Raw genomic sequence first — 16,151 nt, forward strand, 5'->3', positions numbered from 1 at the left:
CGGTGCACACAGAGGCACCGGGCGAGCGTGTCAGTGTCGGCACGAGCAGAGCGCGGCAGGGCACAGTGCGGCGCGGCAGCCGGCTATGCTTGTGTGCGCGGCGTAGAGGAGAGCGGAGGACACTTGCGCCGGCTCCGGCTTGCGAATTCCGCATTCGGCCGTGGACCGTCAGCGAGCGCGCGCTACCCAGACGTTTGTATCGCGGTACGCAACCTACACCAACACTGACGCCATTGAACCGCGCTTGACGAATTATCAATCATCATTGCCTAATGATAGGTGAGTGCTTTACTATTCTTATTATTCTGCAATATATTTTTATTGTTCATTTATTTTAAATATTTTATAATAGGTATAATATTCTTTCCTTGCTTTTTATTTGGTGTTTGATTATTTTACATACATCTCATTTCTTATAACGTGTTAAAAACTAAATCGAGTGTAATTATAATATTACTTATCCATATTGGAAGTCTAGAGTATATGTATAAACAGTTTACATGAATTAGGAAAACCATACCCATACACTACACATATAATATTAGTATGTTGTACGAGCCCACGAGTAAAACGAAAGTGGGGAGAGTGCGGGGTAGCGGGGGGAGGAGCGGTGCGGATACGGGGTCGGCGGCCCAAACACGTGGAGGCGCGCACCGCGGCTCCGCCGCGCCGAAACCGCAGTACCGGCCTCCACGTGCAGTCGGAGGACATTCACTCCGCCTCGTTCCTCGCTCCTCTCTACCCGTTCGCGCCCCTTTATGGCCCCGTATGTGCATCCTGATTTTCCTGATCGCCGCATGCCGTACACAACAGACATTGCACTGTGAACGGTCGTCGTGTTTGAACGCGAGCAATAAAATAAATATTGTATAATAGGTGTAGAACAAATAATGAGTTACACGCAATCTCTTCAAATCGACATTATTCGTTCGGCAGGTGAAGACGAACGCATGCACCAGTGTGGGGAATGCGGGCTGACGCTGTCAACCCGCAGCGCACTCACCGCCCACGCCCGGTCGCACCGCGTCGCCGCCGATGCCCACCGCTGCGACGTCTGTCACAAGACCTTCGCCGTGCCAGCGCGGCTCGTCCGCCACTACCGGACCCACACGGGCGAAAGACCTTTCGAATGCGAATACTGCCACAAGATGTTCAGTGTTAAGGAGAATTTACAAGTTCACCGAAGAATTCATACCAAGGAGCGGCCGTACCGCTGCAGCGTCTGCGGCGCTGCCTTCGAGCACTCGGGAAAACTTCATCGTCATGCCCGCATCCACACGGGCGAGAGGCCGCACGCCTGCCAGCATTGTCATAAAACCTTTATTCAATCCGGGCAGCTGGTCATTCACATGAGAACGCACACAGGAGAAAAACCATATCGCTGTCCGGCGCCGGGCTGCGGGAAGGGGTTCACGTGTTCGAAGCAGCTCAAGGTGCACTCCCGCACCCACACAGGCGAGCGGCCCTATACTTGCGACATCTGTCTGCGAGACTTTGGTTACAACCACGTGCTCAAGCTGCACCGCTTCCAGCACTACGGCGAGCGCTGCTACCGATGCACGGTCTGCGACGGCACATTTAACACGAAGAAGCAAATGGAAGCTCACATATACAAAGAGCACGGAGCGGAAACACCTCGAGCGGCCGCAGCGTTATCTACCGTCCCCGTGGCCAGCAACGGCAACCCGATGTGTGACCTCGTGAAGGTGGCCTTGCAGCAGATGCCACCAACCCCGCCGAGCTCGCCACCGTCGCCGCCGTGCACCATCACGGCGGTCCCCGCCGCTGCGTCGCCAGCCCTCATCCCCGCTGCCGACCCCGCGCCCGCGCCCCTAATCACCCCGATCCCCGCCTCAACTCCATCCCCGTCCCCCTCACCTCCTACGACCAACCTACAATTCACTCTCGCTCCTTCCTCTCTACCGCCTAGAAAGCGAAAGCTTATTCCTTATCACGATTCGTTGTCCGCATCCGCTACGGTGTCGGTGCCCGCGGTGCGCCACACGTCGGTGATACAGTTCGCGCCGCCCGCCGCCGCCGGCCTCTCCTAGCATCACTTAGCTTTCAATTTGTAATTAAATGTTACACGTTAGTTGTAAGATTTCTATCCAAGGCTGTATAAGAAGATGGTAGAGTTGGTTAATTTGTACTGTTTAGTATGGTGTATATGTGGTTGTTTTGCAAATTTTCCAATAATGTCTGGTACGTGCAAGAATGATTGTTTCTATCTGTAACTTGGTAAAAGACTAATTAGTTCTTTAATTAGATTAATTGTATCGTCATTGTTTATTAGAATAACTTTTGTATTTATCTTTTATGTGTTTATTTTAAGTAAAATAATATTACAAAATTGACTTTTCTTAGCAATTGATTGATAACTAATCCCTCCTGCTCCCCAGAAAAACCTATTTAAAGTAAAGGAAGTCATCGGAATCCGTTGAAAATGTTTCACATTATACCGTATCCAATTTTCTTATCGAATAAATATAATTGAGTCAACGGAAACACTAGTGGCCAGGTCAGTTGTTAATATACAAATAACCGGAACAATAAGTGAGGTGTCGCCGTTATTGTGTAATGGTGAACCTAGCAGTTGGCAAAAGAAGATGGGTATACATCGGTTATTCCCAAAGTGGTCTAGATAGTAAAGTTTAATTAAACTTTATGACACTCTGGTAAAATTTAGTTCTGGTAAACAACTTCGCCACAAATAAATGTTGTAATTATTTATTTGCGGCCAAGTTGTTTACCAGACGACATTCCTTAAGTTTTTTTATTGTGTTTGTAATCCAGGTAGGTAGTACTCGTAAATGAATAACGTACTTATTACAATAAATATATGCTGTTTTTTATTGCGATGTTTTTCATCGTGAACTTTAATTACCTACTAGCTGTTGCACACAACACGATCCCCGCAAAATTAAAAAAAGTTAATTAGTAGCCTATGTGTTCTTCCAGGCTATGTTTTAAGTCTGTACCAAATTTCAGCGAGATCCATGCAGACAGAAACCTTCTATATAACCAACATCCATACATATATCGACATATTCGCATTTATAATCCGACAACATTATCTGACCCGGCAATATAAGTTGAACAAAATTTTGATAGCTCAATAGCGCCCCCCAGTCAACATCGAAAAGATTCTCAAGATCGTGTTTTGTATGGGGTTATTTACTTTAATCTTTGTTTTTAGCAGTTTATCTCACTATGACGCTAGATTAGCTAAGATTTGTAGACGTTAAATGTGAACATGTGACCTATTAAAATGGCTCTGTCATTATGGACTCCCCTTACAAAAAGTTTATAAAGCGGCCAAGGTAAACCGTTACCGCCAAAATGGTGAAAATCAAATAGGCAGAAAAAACCACAGCTTATAGCCTGTTCCTGTATTGGGGTAAGTGGATACATTTGGATACATACGAATTCATAAAATATTTATTAAAGACCAAATGATTGGACATTTCGCCAGAGACCCCAGAACAAATTCATAAAATTATAAGGAAGCAAAAAATAAAATTTCTGTCCTTAGTTTTGCTAGTTAAAATTTTTTTATTAACTGATTTCCCATAGATTATAAGATTTAAATTATATTATTCAATTTTAATACATAATGACTACATTTTTTTTATTAAATAATATTTTTTTAGTTGTGGTATTTTATTTTAAAAACTCCAAATAAATCACATAACCATATGCCATAATGCCATCACATCACTAAACATTATAAAACTGCCAACACTAAACTTGACGCTTGACTTGACTTTGACATGCGTTGACGCCTATATTACCGACGCCATATTTGTATTGTAATGTCAAACAAATGAAAAAAGTCGCCGGTTCCATTTTTTAATTCTTCTTTTCCCGCTAGTTTTGCATTTATCTTATTTTTGCGTAATAATCACGAGCTAAAAATGGCAAGTATCATTACATTTTACCTTTGTGATAGATCAACATAATTAAATGCACTATATTTTTGATGCCTTGAAGTTATTTTGTTTTTATTATGATATTTGCTTTTATAGCTAAATCCAATGTGTAGGTCTAGAATCGTAAATAATATGTTACTATGTTTTTTTATTCCAGACTATCGGAAAGAATAATAAAATGCAACAGCATATTAACTATAGAGTAAGAGTAATTTTACAAGATTCTAGGACTTTCATAGGAACTTTTAAAGCATTTGATAAACACATGAATTTAATACTAGGGGATTGCGAAGAATTTAGGAAAATTAAGTCCAAAAACAGCAAAACTGCGGACAGAGAAGAAAAGAGGACATTGGGTTTTGTCCTACTGCGAGGAGAAAATATAGTATCTCTTACTATCGAAGGCCCACCACCGCCAGAAGAAGGCTTACCCCGTGTCCCTCTACCAGGTGCTATCGGCGGCCCAGGAGCAGGCCGAGCAGCAGGACGGGGAGCGGGTCCAGGAGGACCTCCTCCTGGTCTGCAAGGGCCAGCGAGAGGAGTCGGTGGCCCATCGCAGCAACATATGGCACCAGGATCAAGAGGACAGCTTTCAGCGCCTCCTCAAATGCGTGGGGGTCCTTTGATGGGTGGTCCTCCACCGGGTATGATGGGAGCACCTCCGGGAATGGGCCGTGGTGGTCCTGGCAATCGCGGACCACCAGGAATGCGCCGTTACTAATTCTAAGTGATGTGTATTTTTAGTGTTAAGATAAATGAGTGCATTTTGTGAATACACCATAAGCATCAGTAAGTTTGAGTTTAATTATTAAATTTTAGCCATTGACATTGTACGATAAACAAATGTTTTCAAAATATGAGGATGTCAGTATTTAGGATTTAATAGAAATAAGTTTATTTATAAGAAATACTAAATTACTTTAACATTAGGTGTTAATAAATAAAATTATCAAAATTTTCAGTTTCTGAATTTGCTATCTTCTATTAAATTTCAAGTTTCAATAGAATGCCATATGTAAACTCAAAAAAGGATTACTGTAGTGGTTAGTTCATATGATTTTTATTTTGTTTTTATAAATGTTATGAACTGAGTGTGCCAGATGAACTGCGCCTCAGAATCAGGCAACATTTAAAACTATATCTCAAAGACAATTTAGAGTTAGGGAGGGATTTACCAATAGATTAAATACAACTGTTATAGTAGTGGATTTTTAACAGTGGTCAAATCCTCCCTGCAATAATATTAGTAGTAAAGCAATTGCTGCAGGCATCTGCAATAAGTTAAAATGTAGCCCAACAGTTGCCTACTTTAATTAACACAGATAATATACAGAAAATCCATATCCCCTCCCCATCCTTTACTTACTAGAAAAAAACAATACTGACAAAAAATAATTGTGAAATTGAGGTGTTGAGTGGGCTATTTGTGCTGGCGCTGCGGTTGCTACCTGTGATCAAAAACCTTTTCAGTGTAAACTGCAAACAACATCACTTGATTTAACATCAGACTCCTTTAACATTGATATTGCTTGACTTCTGGTTTACCTTAAAATAACAAAATAATTGAGGGAAAAATCAATTTTACAGATTTTAATATATTTTTTATTTGTAGATTCATGTATATAAAAAAATTGAATACAAATACATTAATTTAGAGATAGTTATAAGATTATAAATAAATAATAAACTAGTGACAATAACCGCAAGAAGGATGGCATCGTTTGCCATCAACTCCACACCTGCAGCCAGCGCTAGTATCGCCGCGGCCGCCCGGCCCCCAACGGCGGCCTCGCGTCACCCAGCATATCTCAGTTTTACATGCAGAACATTTTACCCAGTCACAGCCCCATTTCTTTGTGATGATGGCACTGCACTCCGGACACTCCAGAGCTTCGCCTCGACGTTTGAGCGAATCCAGCAATGCTCTGGTGCCCTCGTCAGTTTCATTTGTTTGAGCTGCTGTGACTGCCGTGCGTAGTTTCGTTTGGTAATGTTCACATGTTTCGCCGTCGTGTATAGCCTGGAAAATATATTTCGTCCATCAAATACATATCCCAATATTTCAAACAAAGATTAGTAATATTGCTTAATGCATTAAGAAGACCATTTGTAATCTCCAAACCTACAAGGTATAAACGATGAAATAAAAGAATAAAATCATCTTACAGGTACCGTACTTCACAAAAACGACTAACATAAGTGTAATCGGAATCATTATAAATATGCTTATTATCTGACCTACCATAGGTTTCTGAGAATAAAATCTCTGGATAAAACATATCGTCATCCCTATCTTTATTTTCGCAACGATGACAGACAGAAACCCAGGGTTAATGGACATTGACTCTTTTAAACCTTAGTCGAGGCCTGCTGTATTGAACAACATAGAGAGATATTACCTGGCAGGGAACACAATTATTGCATTTGCATACAGGACATGGGAACTTTCTGACTCCAGGTTCACAGAGAGCCCAGCCCGTACAGTCACGTGTGCGACAATGGAATGCGTTTCGAGTTCCACATTCGGCGGTGGCTAAGCCTCGTGCAAGCCATCGCTCATACTCGTCTGTAGATAATAAGGCACGTATTTCACGCTCCTGTAGCATTCCAGGGCATCCAATAGCCGGACACGACACTACCGCCTCCTCGCAATGCCTTACAACATCTGCAAGACAATCTCTGCAAAATGTATGGATGCATTCACGAAGTACAACGCCTCTCCCGCCTTCACATTCGTCCATGCAAACGCCACATTCAAACGCATCCATGTTTGGAACAATGGCTTGCTGCTCAAGCTTCATCAGTTCCATATAAACATCCCCAGCCCTATTATCTGGAATCATTTCATTACTTGAGCCATCTTCACTGTCTCGACTACCATTGCCTGTAACCTCCTTCTTAGTTTCTGAAATAATGTTTTATCATCAAATAAGTAAATTGGCGCAATTGATCTAGTTACGCTAAAACGCAGCAAAGAAATAAGAATTATGGAGTTTCGGATTTCTTGATCAAAGAATTAAGGGTAACAACTTACCAGACTCTACTATACATAAATAAAAGGGTGCACTCAAGTCGGGACCAGCCAGAGATGTAAGAGATGTGGAATCATTCATACATAAGGTTCTGCCAACTATCCATCGTTGTAATCTAGAATCGAGCCCCAGCGACGCCTCCGCTTGACGCCGCAGCTCCCGCATCGTTGCTTGCTTTGATATTCGGAACTGTATCGGACCGCGAGTGGTTTCTTTATCCTCAACCCATATCTTGATACTGTAAGTAAAATTAAAGTTTCGTACTCGTAAGTTTCTCTCTTACGGTAGGTTTCCACTGCCGACACACCCGGTAACGTACCATTTTTTGTTTTAATGTAGATTCTATAATAACCCTAAACACAACAATTAAACTTGTTATAGTTTCTGCAGGCATATAATTTTTTTTAACTATTTGTTAATTTTACTAATACTATCAATGCGCATGTTTGGATGGATGGATGTTTGTTAGAAGGTATCTCCAGAACGGCTCCATGGATCTCGCAAAAATTGATTGATTGTAGAACATACCCTGGAAGAACACATAGGCTACCAATTTTTTTAAATTCCGTTAGTCATAGTTATAAAGTTCGTTTAAGTCACAAATATTGACAATAAGTCGAAGTGTGAAGAGAAAGTTTTTCAGTTTGGTAATACAAGTACTTACGCCATTATCTTATTTTCTTCGTGATTAGATTTTATAGCGGGGATCTTGCTTTTTGAATCTACCTGGGATACTTTATCTTCTTTAGATATTCCTCGTTGGTCTTTTGATGTAGAAGGTCTATTCGTATTCTCACGCTCACCACTTTTGTTTAAAGAAACAACTGGTGTTTTATTATCTGGTGAATCTTTTCGCTTTGTTGATTCTTTATCGACCTTTACTTGCATGGGATCCTTTTTTGAACCGCTTTTCGTACTTTTATCTTTTTCTTCTTCAGATTTTGCGTTAGAATCTATAATTTTAGTAACTACAGGATTTCCAATTATTTGTGACGAAAAAGATAAAACGGAACATGACAAACGCAGCTTAGCGAGTTTAACGGCAGCTTCAGCAGCTGCCTGTTCATCTCCTGTCGCTATAGATTGCTCTAACTGATTCACTAGCTGCCTTCGCCTTATATGATGTTCCGCCTTACTGACACCTTTATCCTGCTTGTCTTTGGACGATGAAGGTGTAACGCCTAAAACCTTACATACAGATGTATTCGTGCTATATTGGCTCTTTGTAATTAATGGAGATTGCAATTGTTTTTCTTCGGGTTCTTTCTCACTTGGTTCTGATATTTCTTTGATAGGCATTAAAGGTCTTTGATTTATCAATACCGTAGGAGGCTGTGAAATTACTGCAGATGATAAAGTTACCACATCGGTTTTTGTCCCTTTAATATTCTTTAAATTCACCTCCGATGCAGACTTAGGTGATGTCATCGGGCGGTAAACTGGATTCAAAAGCGATGAAATTCTCAAAGGTGTGTGAAGGCTCGGTGCGCTAGTTAGACTTGAAACTTTCAAATGATCTTCGTTTGTTTTAGTGGATTTAACATTTTTATCTAGATAGTTTAAAAAGGTATCGGTAGCGGGTACTGTTTTGACGTCAATATCTGGTTTCGGTGTCTTTCCATTTATTGGCAGTTTCGTATTAGCAGTCTTTGTGAATGTCACTTCAGGTTTAGAAGTGCCTGAGTTTTCTATGGGTTTTATTTTCGATCCTTCATTAACAGATAAGGCTGTTGTCAAGATTTTGGGTTTTACTTCTGTTGATACATTTAATTTTAACGGGTTCAACTTTTGAGCTTTTACGTCAGATGAGGCTGGTGTTACAGCATTATCAAGTAAATCATTTTGAGAGGTTGATTGTATTTTTTTAACTTTTCCCGTACCCTCGACATCCGTTTCTGTTTTTAATAAAGATTCTTTTATCTGAACTGTGATATGACGTGAATCTTCCTTGTAATTGTTAATATTTGATGTTCCTTGTAAGTTTTTAGTCGTCAATGGTATGCTTGAAATTTGTTTAGATTCGATATTTTTAGAAATTGGTAACGTGGAACATTGGTCTGTTGAATGGGATTTATATTGAGAATGTACAGTATCTTGTTTTCTGCTGGTGGATGGCTGTGTTATATCGTTTTTGGGAACTGTTACATCTTGTTTATTTGAAGAGCTATCGTTTTTAGAAGGCAGGTCAGATACGCGTTTGTCTCGTGGAGATCCTATGCGAAGCGTAGGACTTTCAGTGTTGTTAGGGATATTTTGTTTAGAACGCTTAGGAAGGGAATCTTTCATTTCCTTCAACATTTCCTTAAGCTTTTTCTTTTCGTCTTCTTCATTTCGTTTACTCGTTGAGGCAATTTTTGTTAAGTCATTTTCGGTTTGCGTGTAAATATTTGAAGCTGCATTTGAAATGCTTACATTATTTTCCAAATTCTTTTCTAAATATTTTTTATTCAACGAACAATATGAACAGGAATTCACCACATTATTATAATTTCTAAAACATTGGGTGCAAATCCAATTCCCCGATGGGTCAGGACCAATATCATTAACAGAAACAGTTCCGCTTGCTTCCAATAACTTAAGTTTCTTGTTTTCAATAATTTTTGCTGCTTGTTTATCTAACTCGCTAATATTTGGTAATAGTTTTACATAGTTTGGTTCTATCGCAGAATTTCTCTTTCTATTTTCAAAAATTTGTTTCAAAAAACTTTTGTCTGTTTTGATTTTTTCTTGTTTAGATTTTTCAATATTGATATCCATAGAAGCATTGTTAGGTAAAGAACGTCTATCGCAATTTGACTTTGGATTCATTGGTCCAGAACGTAAAGCAACGCTGTCGTCGACTAATAATCTATTGGGTGGTTGAGGAGCTGGTCGCTTCCTTGAAAAATTTCGTGGAAGAGAAGTGGTTATCGTCGGAGGCAAAGGTGCGCGTCTTTTACCAGGTACGTAGGGAGCTCGTCTCTGAAAGCTTTCGCTCGTCGCTCTTCGTCCCCGTTCAATATTATTTCCGCCGTTGGTTATATTCCTGCGGTCAGACGGAAGGCTAAATGCGTCGTATCTGTCGCTGTTTTCTCCTTTAAATAAACCGTATTTCCGATGAAGAGTTAGGTTGCGTTCTCTTTGCCTCCGAAAATTTCGATCCCGCACCCTTTTCTTATAGGAATCTGTGGGCGGGCTGAGGGGAGGCAAAACGATCGGTTCTGTAGCTGCTTTGTAATTCAAAGGTTCCAGGAATGCGAAGCTGACAGCGGTACGATCAGATCCAGCGCTAGAAAGGCTCTCGCTGGAGATGGAGCGGTCGTCGCGACGAAGCCACGAGAACAACGTCCAAATACCACCGGAGAGTGGTCGCGGCCGCGGTGCCTCCGGTTTTATATCGCCGTTCATCACCTTCTGTAAATTCAAACAGAACAACATAAATTACACTTGAACAAGTACATATTTCATATAATTTGCGTTAAGATAATACGCAATTTGAAATTCACTTTTATCTTGAAACAATTCATACTTACTGCGAAACGATGAGAAGTAACAAAAACCGAAACTAGAGCATATTAACCTCGATTTCGCACGGATCGCGATATATTTAAAGCGTTGTTAACGCCCTTCATCGTAAGAAAAATTCAATTAGTAGATTCGGGCAGAGGTCAAACACGGATAACAATCATAATGTAACAACTTTTGTCAACGAAGACAATTGTCAATAATAGTGTAGTGCACTGCGCGGTACGGTACGGCGCGGCGCGTCGCGGAGGTGGAGCGCAGTGGAGAACAAAGCGAGGTCGCGCGGCCACTGAGTCGCCAGCGCCGGCCGCCCGCCGTCCGTCGCCCGCCGCCTGCAGCGCGCCGCCCGCACAGCTATATTTAGCCTAACTTCGCGATTCACTTTTTGCTATTTCTATTTCATTTTAAAACACTCGGCCCCACTTAAATTAGGATACTTCCCGACTTTTTGGTAGCACCTCAATTGTTACGATTAAAATTTGAAGAGATGAGTAATACGCTGCTGTATATATTTCACAACTTTGCCGATAAATTAAAGGTTTCTATATTCGTAACGCAACTGAGGCAATTTATTTGTAAAATTGTATTCAGTATTGCACACGTACATAGTATTCTTACCCAATCTTTCTGTGTGTCACCTTCACAAAAAAGAAATAGTATGTAGTTCAAAAAATTCAATTGTAATCGATAATGAAATATAATTTAATTAATTGATCGCCCACTCTATCCTTGTTATCTAGACCACTCTTGATTCATCTTGACAATCAGCAAGTTGCTACTGTTAATATAGTTAAACGATAGTATCCTTTGGGCGTACGTAGACCTTGAACAATGTAACGTACCTGTAAAATACGCCTGTAATCAGACGGGTAGACAGAGATTACAGGTTTACATTTGGCGCGTTTACCATAACATTCATGACCAACACTCAAGGGCACATACAAAAGTCAAGAAAATTAATGATCAATTTATTCTTCTAATTTACAATCACTTCAATTATTTAAATTATTAACTACATAACAAAATTATACTTTAGGATCCTTGTTCGCTGCGATTTTTTACGGAGAGGGAATGTTTCTCGACGGAGGACTGTATGACGAGGCAGGAGGCGGCAACGCGCGCCGTCAGCTCCGCCTGGTTCAGCTCGTGCGCCCACGGCACGCGGCCCCACCGTACTAACTGACACACAAAACACGCTATTATTTTCATAATTATAACCACATACAGGTAATTTAAATACTGTAGACCCCCAGGCGTTCGAAATGGAGAAAATTAGTTGTTTATGCTAATTGTAACCTGTTTAAATAATTTTAATGTGACTTTGACAATATTTATTCAATCTTTCTCATCTCAATATGTTACATTTTAAAGGGTGTTAGAATTAAGGGGGTCTACTTTTTTTCTGGGGGTGGTAAAGAATAGCTTAGGTCCATTAATTTTTATTTAATTGTATTACCTGATATTCCTCTTCCAGACGGGCGAGCATTACAGCTTCAGTAGGTTCTAAGTACCGATCAACGCACGCCAACATTAGCACTGGTGATTTTAATGCCTCCATTCCAAATGTAAACCCTAAAATATTTATTTTAAAACTCATAAAAAAAATACTCGTGTTATTTTTACCGACTAAAATTTTATAAAATGATGTTAACATACCATTTAATGCTGCAAAATCATATGATAGAAAATGACGCGCCAACACTTCTCTTGTTTTGATGCTGATTGGAGGAGGTTCTAAGTCAAGAGATATTTCTTGCTTAATACCAAATCTATTCTGAAACCAATCTAAAACTGGTCCCCATTTTTCTTCTTGTAATACTCTCAAATCTTTTTCTTCCTGAAACAGAGCATAAATAATTTAGAATTTTACTAAAGAAGGCGTTGATTATTTCTCACTTTTGTAAGTATTTTTTGAGAGGTAACATTAAAGATCATTTTGTATACACCTAGTAAAATATTTTTTATAACTTACTTCTGAATGAAAAAAAAGTGTGTCTGTACTGAGATATTCTAGTATATATGTTGTTATGTCATGTGAAGTTAATTTTCCCGGATTATCCAATGCAGTGTTGCATAGTGCAGTCTGAAACATAAATTAGTTTTTGTTTAAATTACTGACCAATAAAACATCTTGTTTCTCCTCATTACATACAAGAATCTGACCCTTTAATATTAATATATAGGTATAGATAAACATTATTTACCAAGTGCATAGAAGGCTGGGCTATATTCTCCTCTTGTGAGTCCCATTCAGCTGCAATGGCTCTTGCCAATTGTTCACTACCAACTTTAAGCACTTTCCCATTAGGAGTTTTTAATCTTCGATGGTCCAATGTTATTTCCCATTTGTCTTCATTTTGAATAATATCAGTACGGCGGTAAAATCGCTTGTGAGTTGCTAAAATGTAATTTAATTTAAAACATCTTTATCTTATATTTGCTTTTTAATGGACAATAATTTCTGATAACTTTTAATGAATTTTGCTATTAACAACATACAAAAAAAGAACCCAAAGATGTGGCAGTCGTATGTAAAACACGTCCTATATCTTTAATTTTAATTTCCTGAGGTATAAGGATAGTAATAGTGAACCTATTGTTGCAAACCAAAAATTGAAAACATCCATTTTCTTCAGCAATAATCTCTCTCACTTACCATAGAATTGACATCCAAGTAATTTTGGGCTTTGACGCCTCAATACATTACAAAAAGGTTGACTTGACTTAGATAAAGTTTTGAAAATAGAATAAGCCAAAGCTCCAGGAACCATTTTGAGTTTTATTCGAAGATTTTAAGAAATCAAATACTGAAATAAAAAATTAATAAAATTACTAAATGACATTAGACGGATATAGTTTTCAAAAACTTGCGTATCTTATCTTTTATCTGTATAAAACCTAAATCCCCTTCTTATCCCAAATGTGTATGTTTGGGATTAAAACACTTCGGTACACTACCTTATTACCAATCTCTGATTTTTTTAATTATACAAACTTACACAGTGAAAAAGATTACATTTACATCAAAAAATTAGTAGTAATTGAAAATGTTTTACATTTTGAATTTGTATCGAAATTCCCGAATTAATATGATTATTTCAATTTAACATTGACAGTAGACTTGACATTAATGACAGCAAAATGACAGGTAGATCAAAGAATAAATAAAATAGACAGGGGTTCGAACAGAGACAAATGAAAATAACTACTCTGTAGATAATGATTCAGTCTAGTCTAGGGATGGGTAGGTGACAATTTTAACATTAACGTAAAGTATCAAAGAGTATATAAAATAAGAGACGGGACTCTTGACTAATTAGATACACAAACGGAGAATAAAAATTGTCATTTTCAATGCTAGCAATATTATGAACAAGTCTACGTTGCTACCAACCTAAAAAAAATCAATCTGTCAATTTCCGTTTTGACGTTTGAAAGTATTATTCGAGGGAAAACAATTTTGGAAAAATAAAACAATTTCGTTAATTGCAACTTTATTTAATCTTCTGACTAAAGCGAACATATTTTAAGAACGCAACATAATGCTCATTGCTTTCGTAATAATACCATTATTGTTTAGTTCACCAACAAAATACCCCCTTTGATAAATGCTTATTTGTTCCAGTTTGTTTATTTGATAGATCATATTTTCTGATAGAACTGGAGTAGTAGTGCCACTCTTGTCTTGAGAAAAAGAATAACACTGGAAAGAGATTAGCTCCTCTCTGTTGGTAAAATATTTAGAAAATTGCTAACAAGACAATATGCATTGAAGCAAAACAAATCGTCATCATCAAGCTCACTATACGGACACACTATACTCCACTGAGGAGCTCGGAGCCTACCCTCAAGAATGCGACTAGGTCTTATTCAACAATGCAGAGCCAGTGAGGGTTAGTTGACTTCGCACATATCTTTGAATTTCTATGCAGTTGTATGCAATTTGTAATTACAGTAAGAATGTCTGATGGATGTTATCATGAAATTCGAAGAACTCATTACTATATAGCGGAGATCGTACCTGGATATGTAAAATATGATCCGGTCAAGCGCCAACTGCACTGCCGACGCTCCAAATAGTCCCCTAATCCAAACTTTTCCTATCAAAACATTGCAAATGTACAAGTCATGTTAAATATTATGTACTGTAAAAATAAAAAATAAATTCATAAAATTATCATGAACCTAAAGATTCCGCATTTTAACTCTTTTGTTATTACTATTCTCCATAGATGTGTAACCTATAGATTCCTTAACGAGGAAAAATAATGAGCTTAGGAGGCATCATTTTGGGGAAAAGTACCTGTGTTGAAATTTAAATTATTTGTAAGAAAATTGTATACAATCTCTGTTTATTTTTTATTACTTAGTTCAAAAAAAGTATAAGATATATAATAAGTTGTGATATTTGTAAAATCCAAATTTAATAAATTAATTTTGTTTCATATTTTTCACTAAATGCTATTTTTTTTTATCTTTTGTACTTGATACTTAATTCCCTATATTTTAGTATATTTTTATTTTCTATACACTGCATTTCCCAATTTCGAGAAAATCTTATTATGTTAGTGTATATTTTATATTAAAGTCTAATACATATTTCTAAAAATTGTCATAATATTAACATCAAACTAATATAAAACACTAAATTATAATATAAATAATGTATAGGTTACACATCTATATATCAATATTGACATTAATATAGTTATTATGCTAGTGCATTTCCTGCAACATGGTGACTCTTTTTTAGATTTGCGGTTAAACTACTCCATATAATAAGTTATTTTTCAAAATTTAGTTTAGAATTACAATACTTAAACAGTCAAACTTTGTAGCACAGATGTTGCAGCGACATGCAGTCAGCAATTCTGAAGCAGATTCCTTCATTTAATAATTCTGTAGAACTTGAAGAGGTGCAATCATTCATCTGCAACAGTATGAACATAATCAACATCAATTTAATTATTGCTTTTCACCTAATTACATACCTTATTAAAAAAAAACTGGTTTTCTTTGATTATATAGATTTCTCCCCATTTAATTACAAAACTTCTTTGAAATTCAATTCTCTACAATGATGGAACTCACAAACCATGTAAAAATGATGATTAGTTTTTACAGGTACAGATTTTTTGGAACTTTTATTGCCTGCCCATTTTTGTGAAATGTCTATAATAGAATCATAAATCAAATTAGTTTGAAAAACTTGTCATGACATGACCAATTTACAGTTTAATCTACAATATTTGAAACAATAATAGAGAGATATCCTACACACAACCTAAATAATGTTTAAGTTAATTTTTATTATTGAATCTTTTTCATGTTTCGAGCAAACCATATTATACTAAATATCAAGCCAATTTAAAAGGTTAAAATTGTTCAAATAATTGCTGGAAATATGTGCTTTGGGAATTATTATTAATACTTAATATTTACCACTTACCATGTAGAATTTGGCATATGTCTTGTACTTACTTTTATGTTATTTTCATCAATTTTTTTTGTAAATTTACTTTTCAGCAATCAGCAAAAGGTCATAAGTTCTAGTTCAATATTTAGTTCTTTTAAATATGAATAGAATGTAAAATTTTATCTTTGTTCAAATTCTATTTCTGTGAATCCATAGATTATGTTTTCTACTGCTTTTTACTTGTTTCACACCTAAAAACAGAAAGTATTA

The 16,151-nt window shown here is 37.6% G+C and overlaps 4 protein-coding genes and 1 long non-coding RNA gene across 7 annotated transcripts; 2 read left to right on the top strand and 3 right to left on the bottom strand.

Moving 5' to 3' along the window:
• The first annotated feature begins 42 nt into the window (after window positions 1–42).
• On the top strand, window positions 43–2,335 carry Kr-h1 (Kruppel homolog 1). The gene is made up of 2 exons (XM_013312824.1): window positions 43–279; window positions 937–2,335. Exons 1-2 carry the CDS (start codon window positions 273–275, stop codon window positions 2,049–2,051), a joined length of 1,122 nt encoding a protein of 373 aa, XP_013168278.1. The 5' UTR covers window positions 43–272; the 3' UTR covers window positions 2,052–2,335.
• A 1,461-nt stretch (window positions 2,336–3,796) lies between these two features.
• On the top strand, window positions 3,797–4,884 carry SmB (small ribonucleoprotein particle protein SmB). The gene is given in 2 exon segments (NM_001312813.1): window positions 3,797–3,917; window positions 4,087–4,884. Coding segments are annotated over 2 exon segments (567 nt in total). The 5' UTR covers window positions 3,797–3,914; the 3' UTR covers window positions 4,651–4,884.
• A 629-nt stretch (window positions 4,885–5,513) lies between these two features.
• Window positions 5,514–10,767, bottom strand: LOC106118317 (uncharacterized protein DDB_G0292642). The gene is made up of 5 exons (XM_013312955.1): window positions 10,474–10,767; window positions 7,626–10,354; window positions 6,964–7,199; window positions 6,329–6,834; window positions 5,514–5,949 (listed from the first exon to the last, which is right to left on the bottom strand). Exons 2-5 carry the CDS (start codon window positions 10,346–10,348, stop codon window positions 5,617–5,619), a joined length of 3,798 nt encoding a protein of 1,265 aa, XP_013168409.1. The 5' UTR covers window positions 10,349–10,354; window positions 10,474–10,767; the 3' UTR covers window positions 5,514–5,616.
• A 651-nt stretch (window positions 10,768–11,418) lies between these two features.
• l(2)k14505 (ATP synthase mitochondrial F1 complex assembly factor 2 homolog l(2)k14505) lies at window positions 11,419–13,618 on the bottom strand. Of its 3 annotated transcripts, none has more exons than XM_013312703.1 (7): window positions 13,522–13,618; window positions 13,122–13,272; window positions 12,670–12,863; window positions 12,438–12,548; window positions 12,122–12,302; window positions 11,922–12,037; window positions 11,419–11,644 (listed from the first exon to the last, which is right to left on the bottom strand). In XM_013312703.1, the coding sequence occupies exons 2-7, from the start codon at window positions 13,234–13,236 to the stop codon at window positions 11,498–11,500; spliced, it is 864 nt and encodes a 287-aa protein (XP_013168157.1). In that variant the 5' UTR covers window positions 13,237–13,272; window positions 13,522–13,618; the 3' UTR covers window positions 11,419–11,497. The 3 variants fall into 3 exon arrangements, with proteins under 3 accessions (XP_013168157.1, XP_013168155.1, XP_013168156.1); XM_013312701.1 differs by having other exon boundaries at window positions 13,465–13,574; XM_013312702.1 differs by having other exon boundaries at window positions 13,424–13,551.
• Window positions 13,619–15,224: 1,606 nt separating this feature from the next.
• On the bottom strand, window positions 15,225–16,043 carry LOC106118173 (uncharacterized). Its single transcript, XR_001227909.1, has 2 exons — window positions 15,947–16,043; window positions 15,225–15,395 (listed from the first exon to the last, which is right to left on the bottom strand). It is a non-coding gene; the product is annotated as an uncharacterized LOC106118173 (long non-coding RNA).
• Window positions 16,044–16,151: the final 108 nt, after the last annotated feature.

Source organism: Papilio xuthus, unplaced genomic scaffold (assembly GCF_000836235.2).
Source record: "Papilio xuthus unplaced genomic scaffold, Pxut_1.1 DF827597.1, whole genome shotgun sequence".
Taxonomy (NCBI): Eukaryota; Metazoa; Arthropoda; class Insecta; order Lepidoptera; family Papilionidae; genus Papilio; species Papilio xuthus.

Excerpts from the sequence above, each read along its gene's own strand:
- LOC106118317 (XM_013312955.1), bottom strand. The coding sequence starts at position 10,348 with ATGAACGGCGATATAAAACCGGAGGCACCGCGGCCGCGACCACTCTCC. Across the intron at positions 6,835-6,963 it reads TTTATGTATAGTAGAGTCTG|AAACTAAGAAGGAGGTTACA; the intron begins GTAAGTTGTTAC and ends ACATTATTTCAG. Across the intron at positions 5,950-6,328 it reads ATAATTGTGTTCCCTGCCAG|GCTATACACGACGGCGAAAC; the intron begins GTAATATCTCTC and ends TATATTTTCCAG.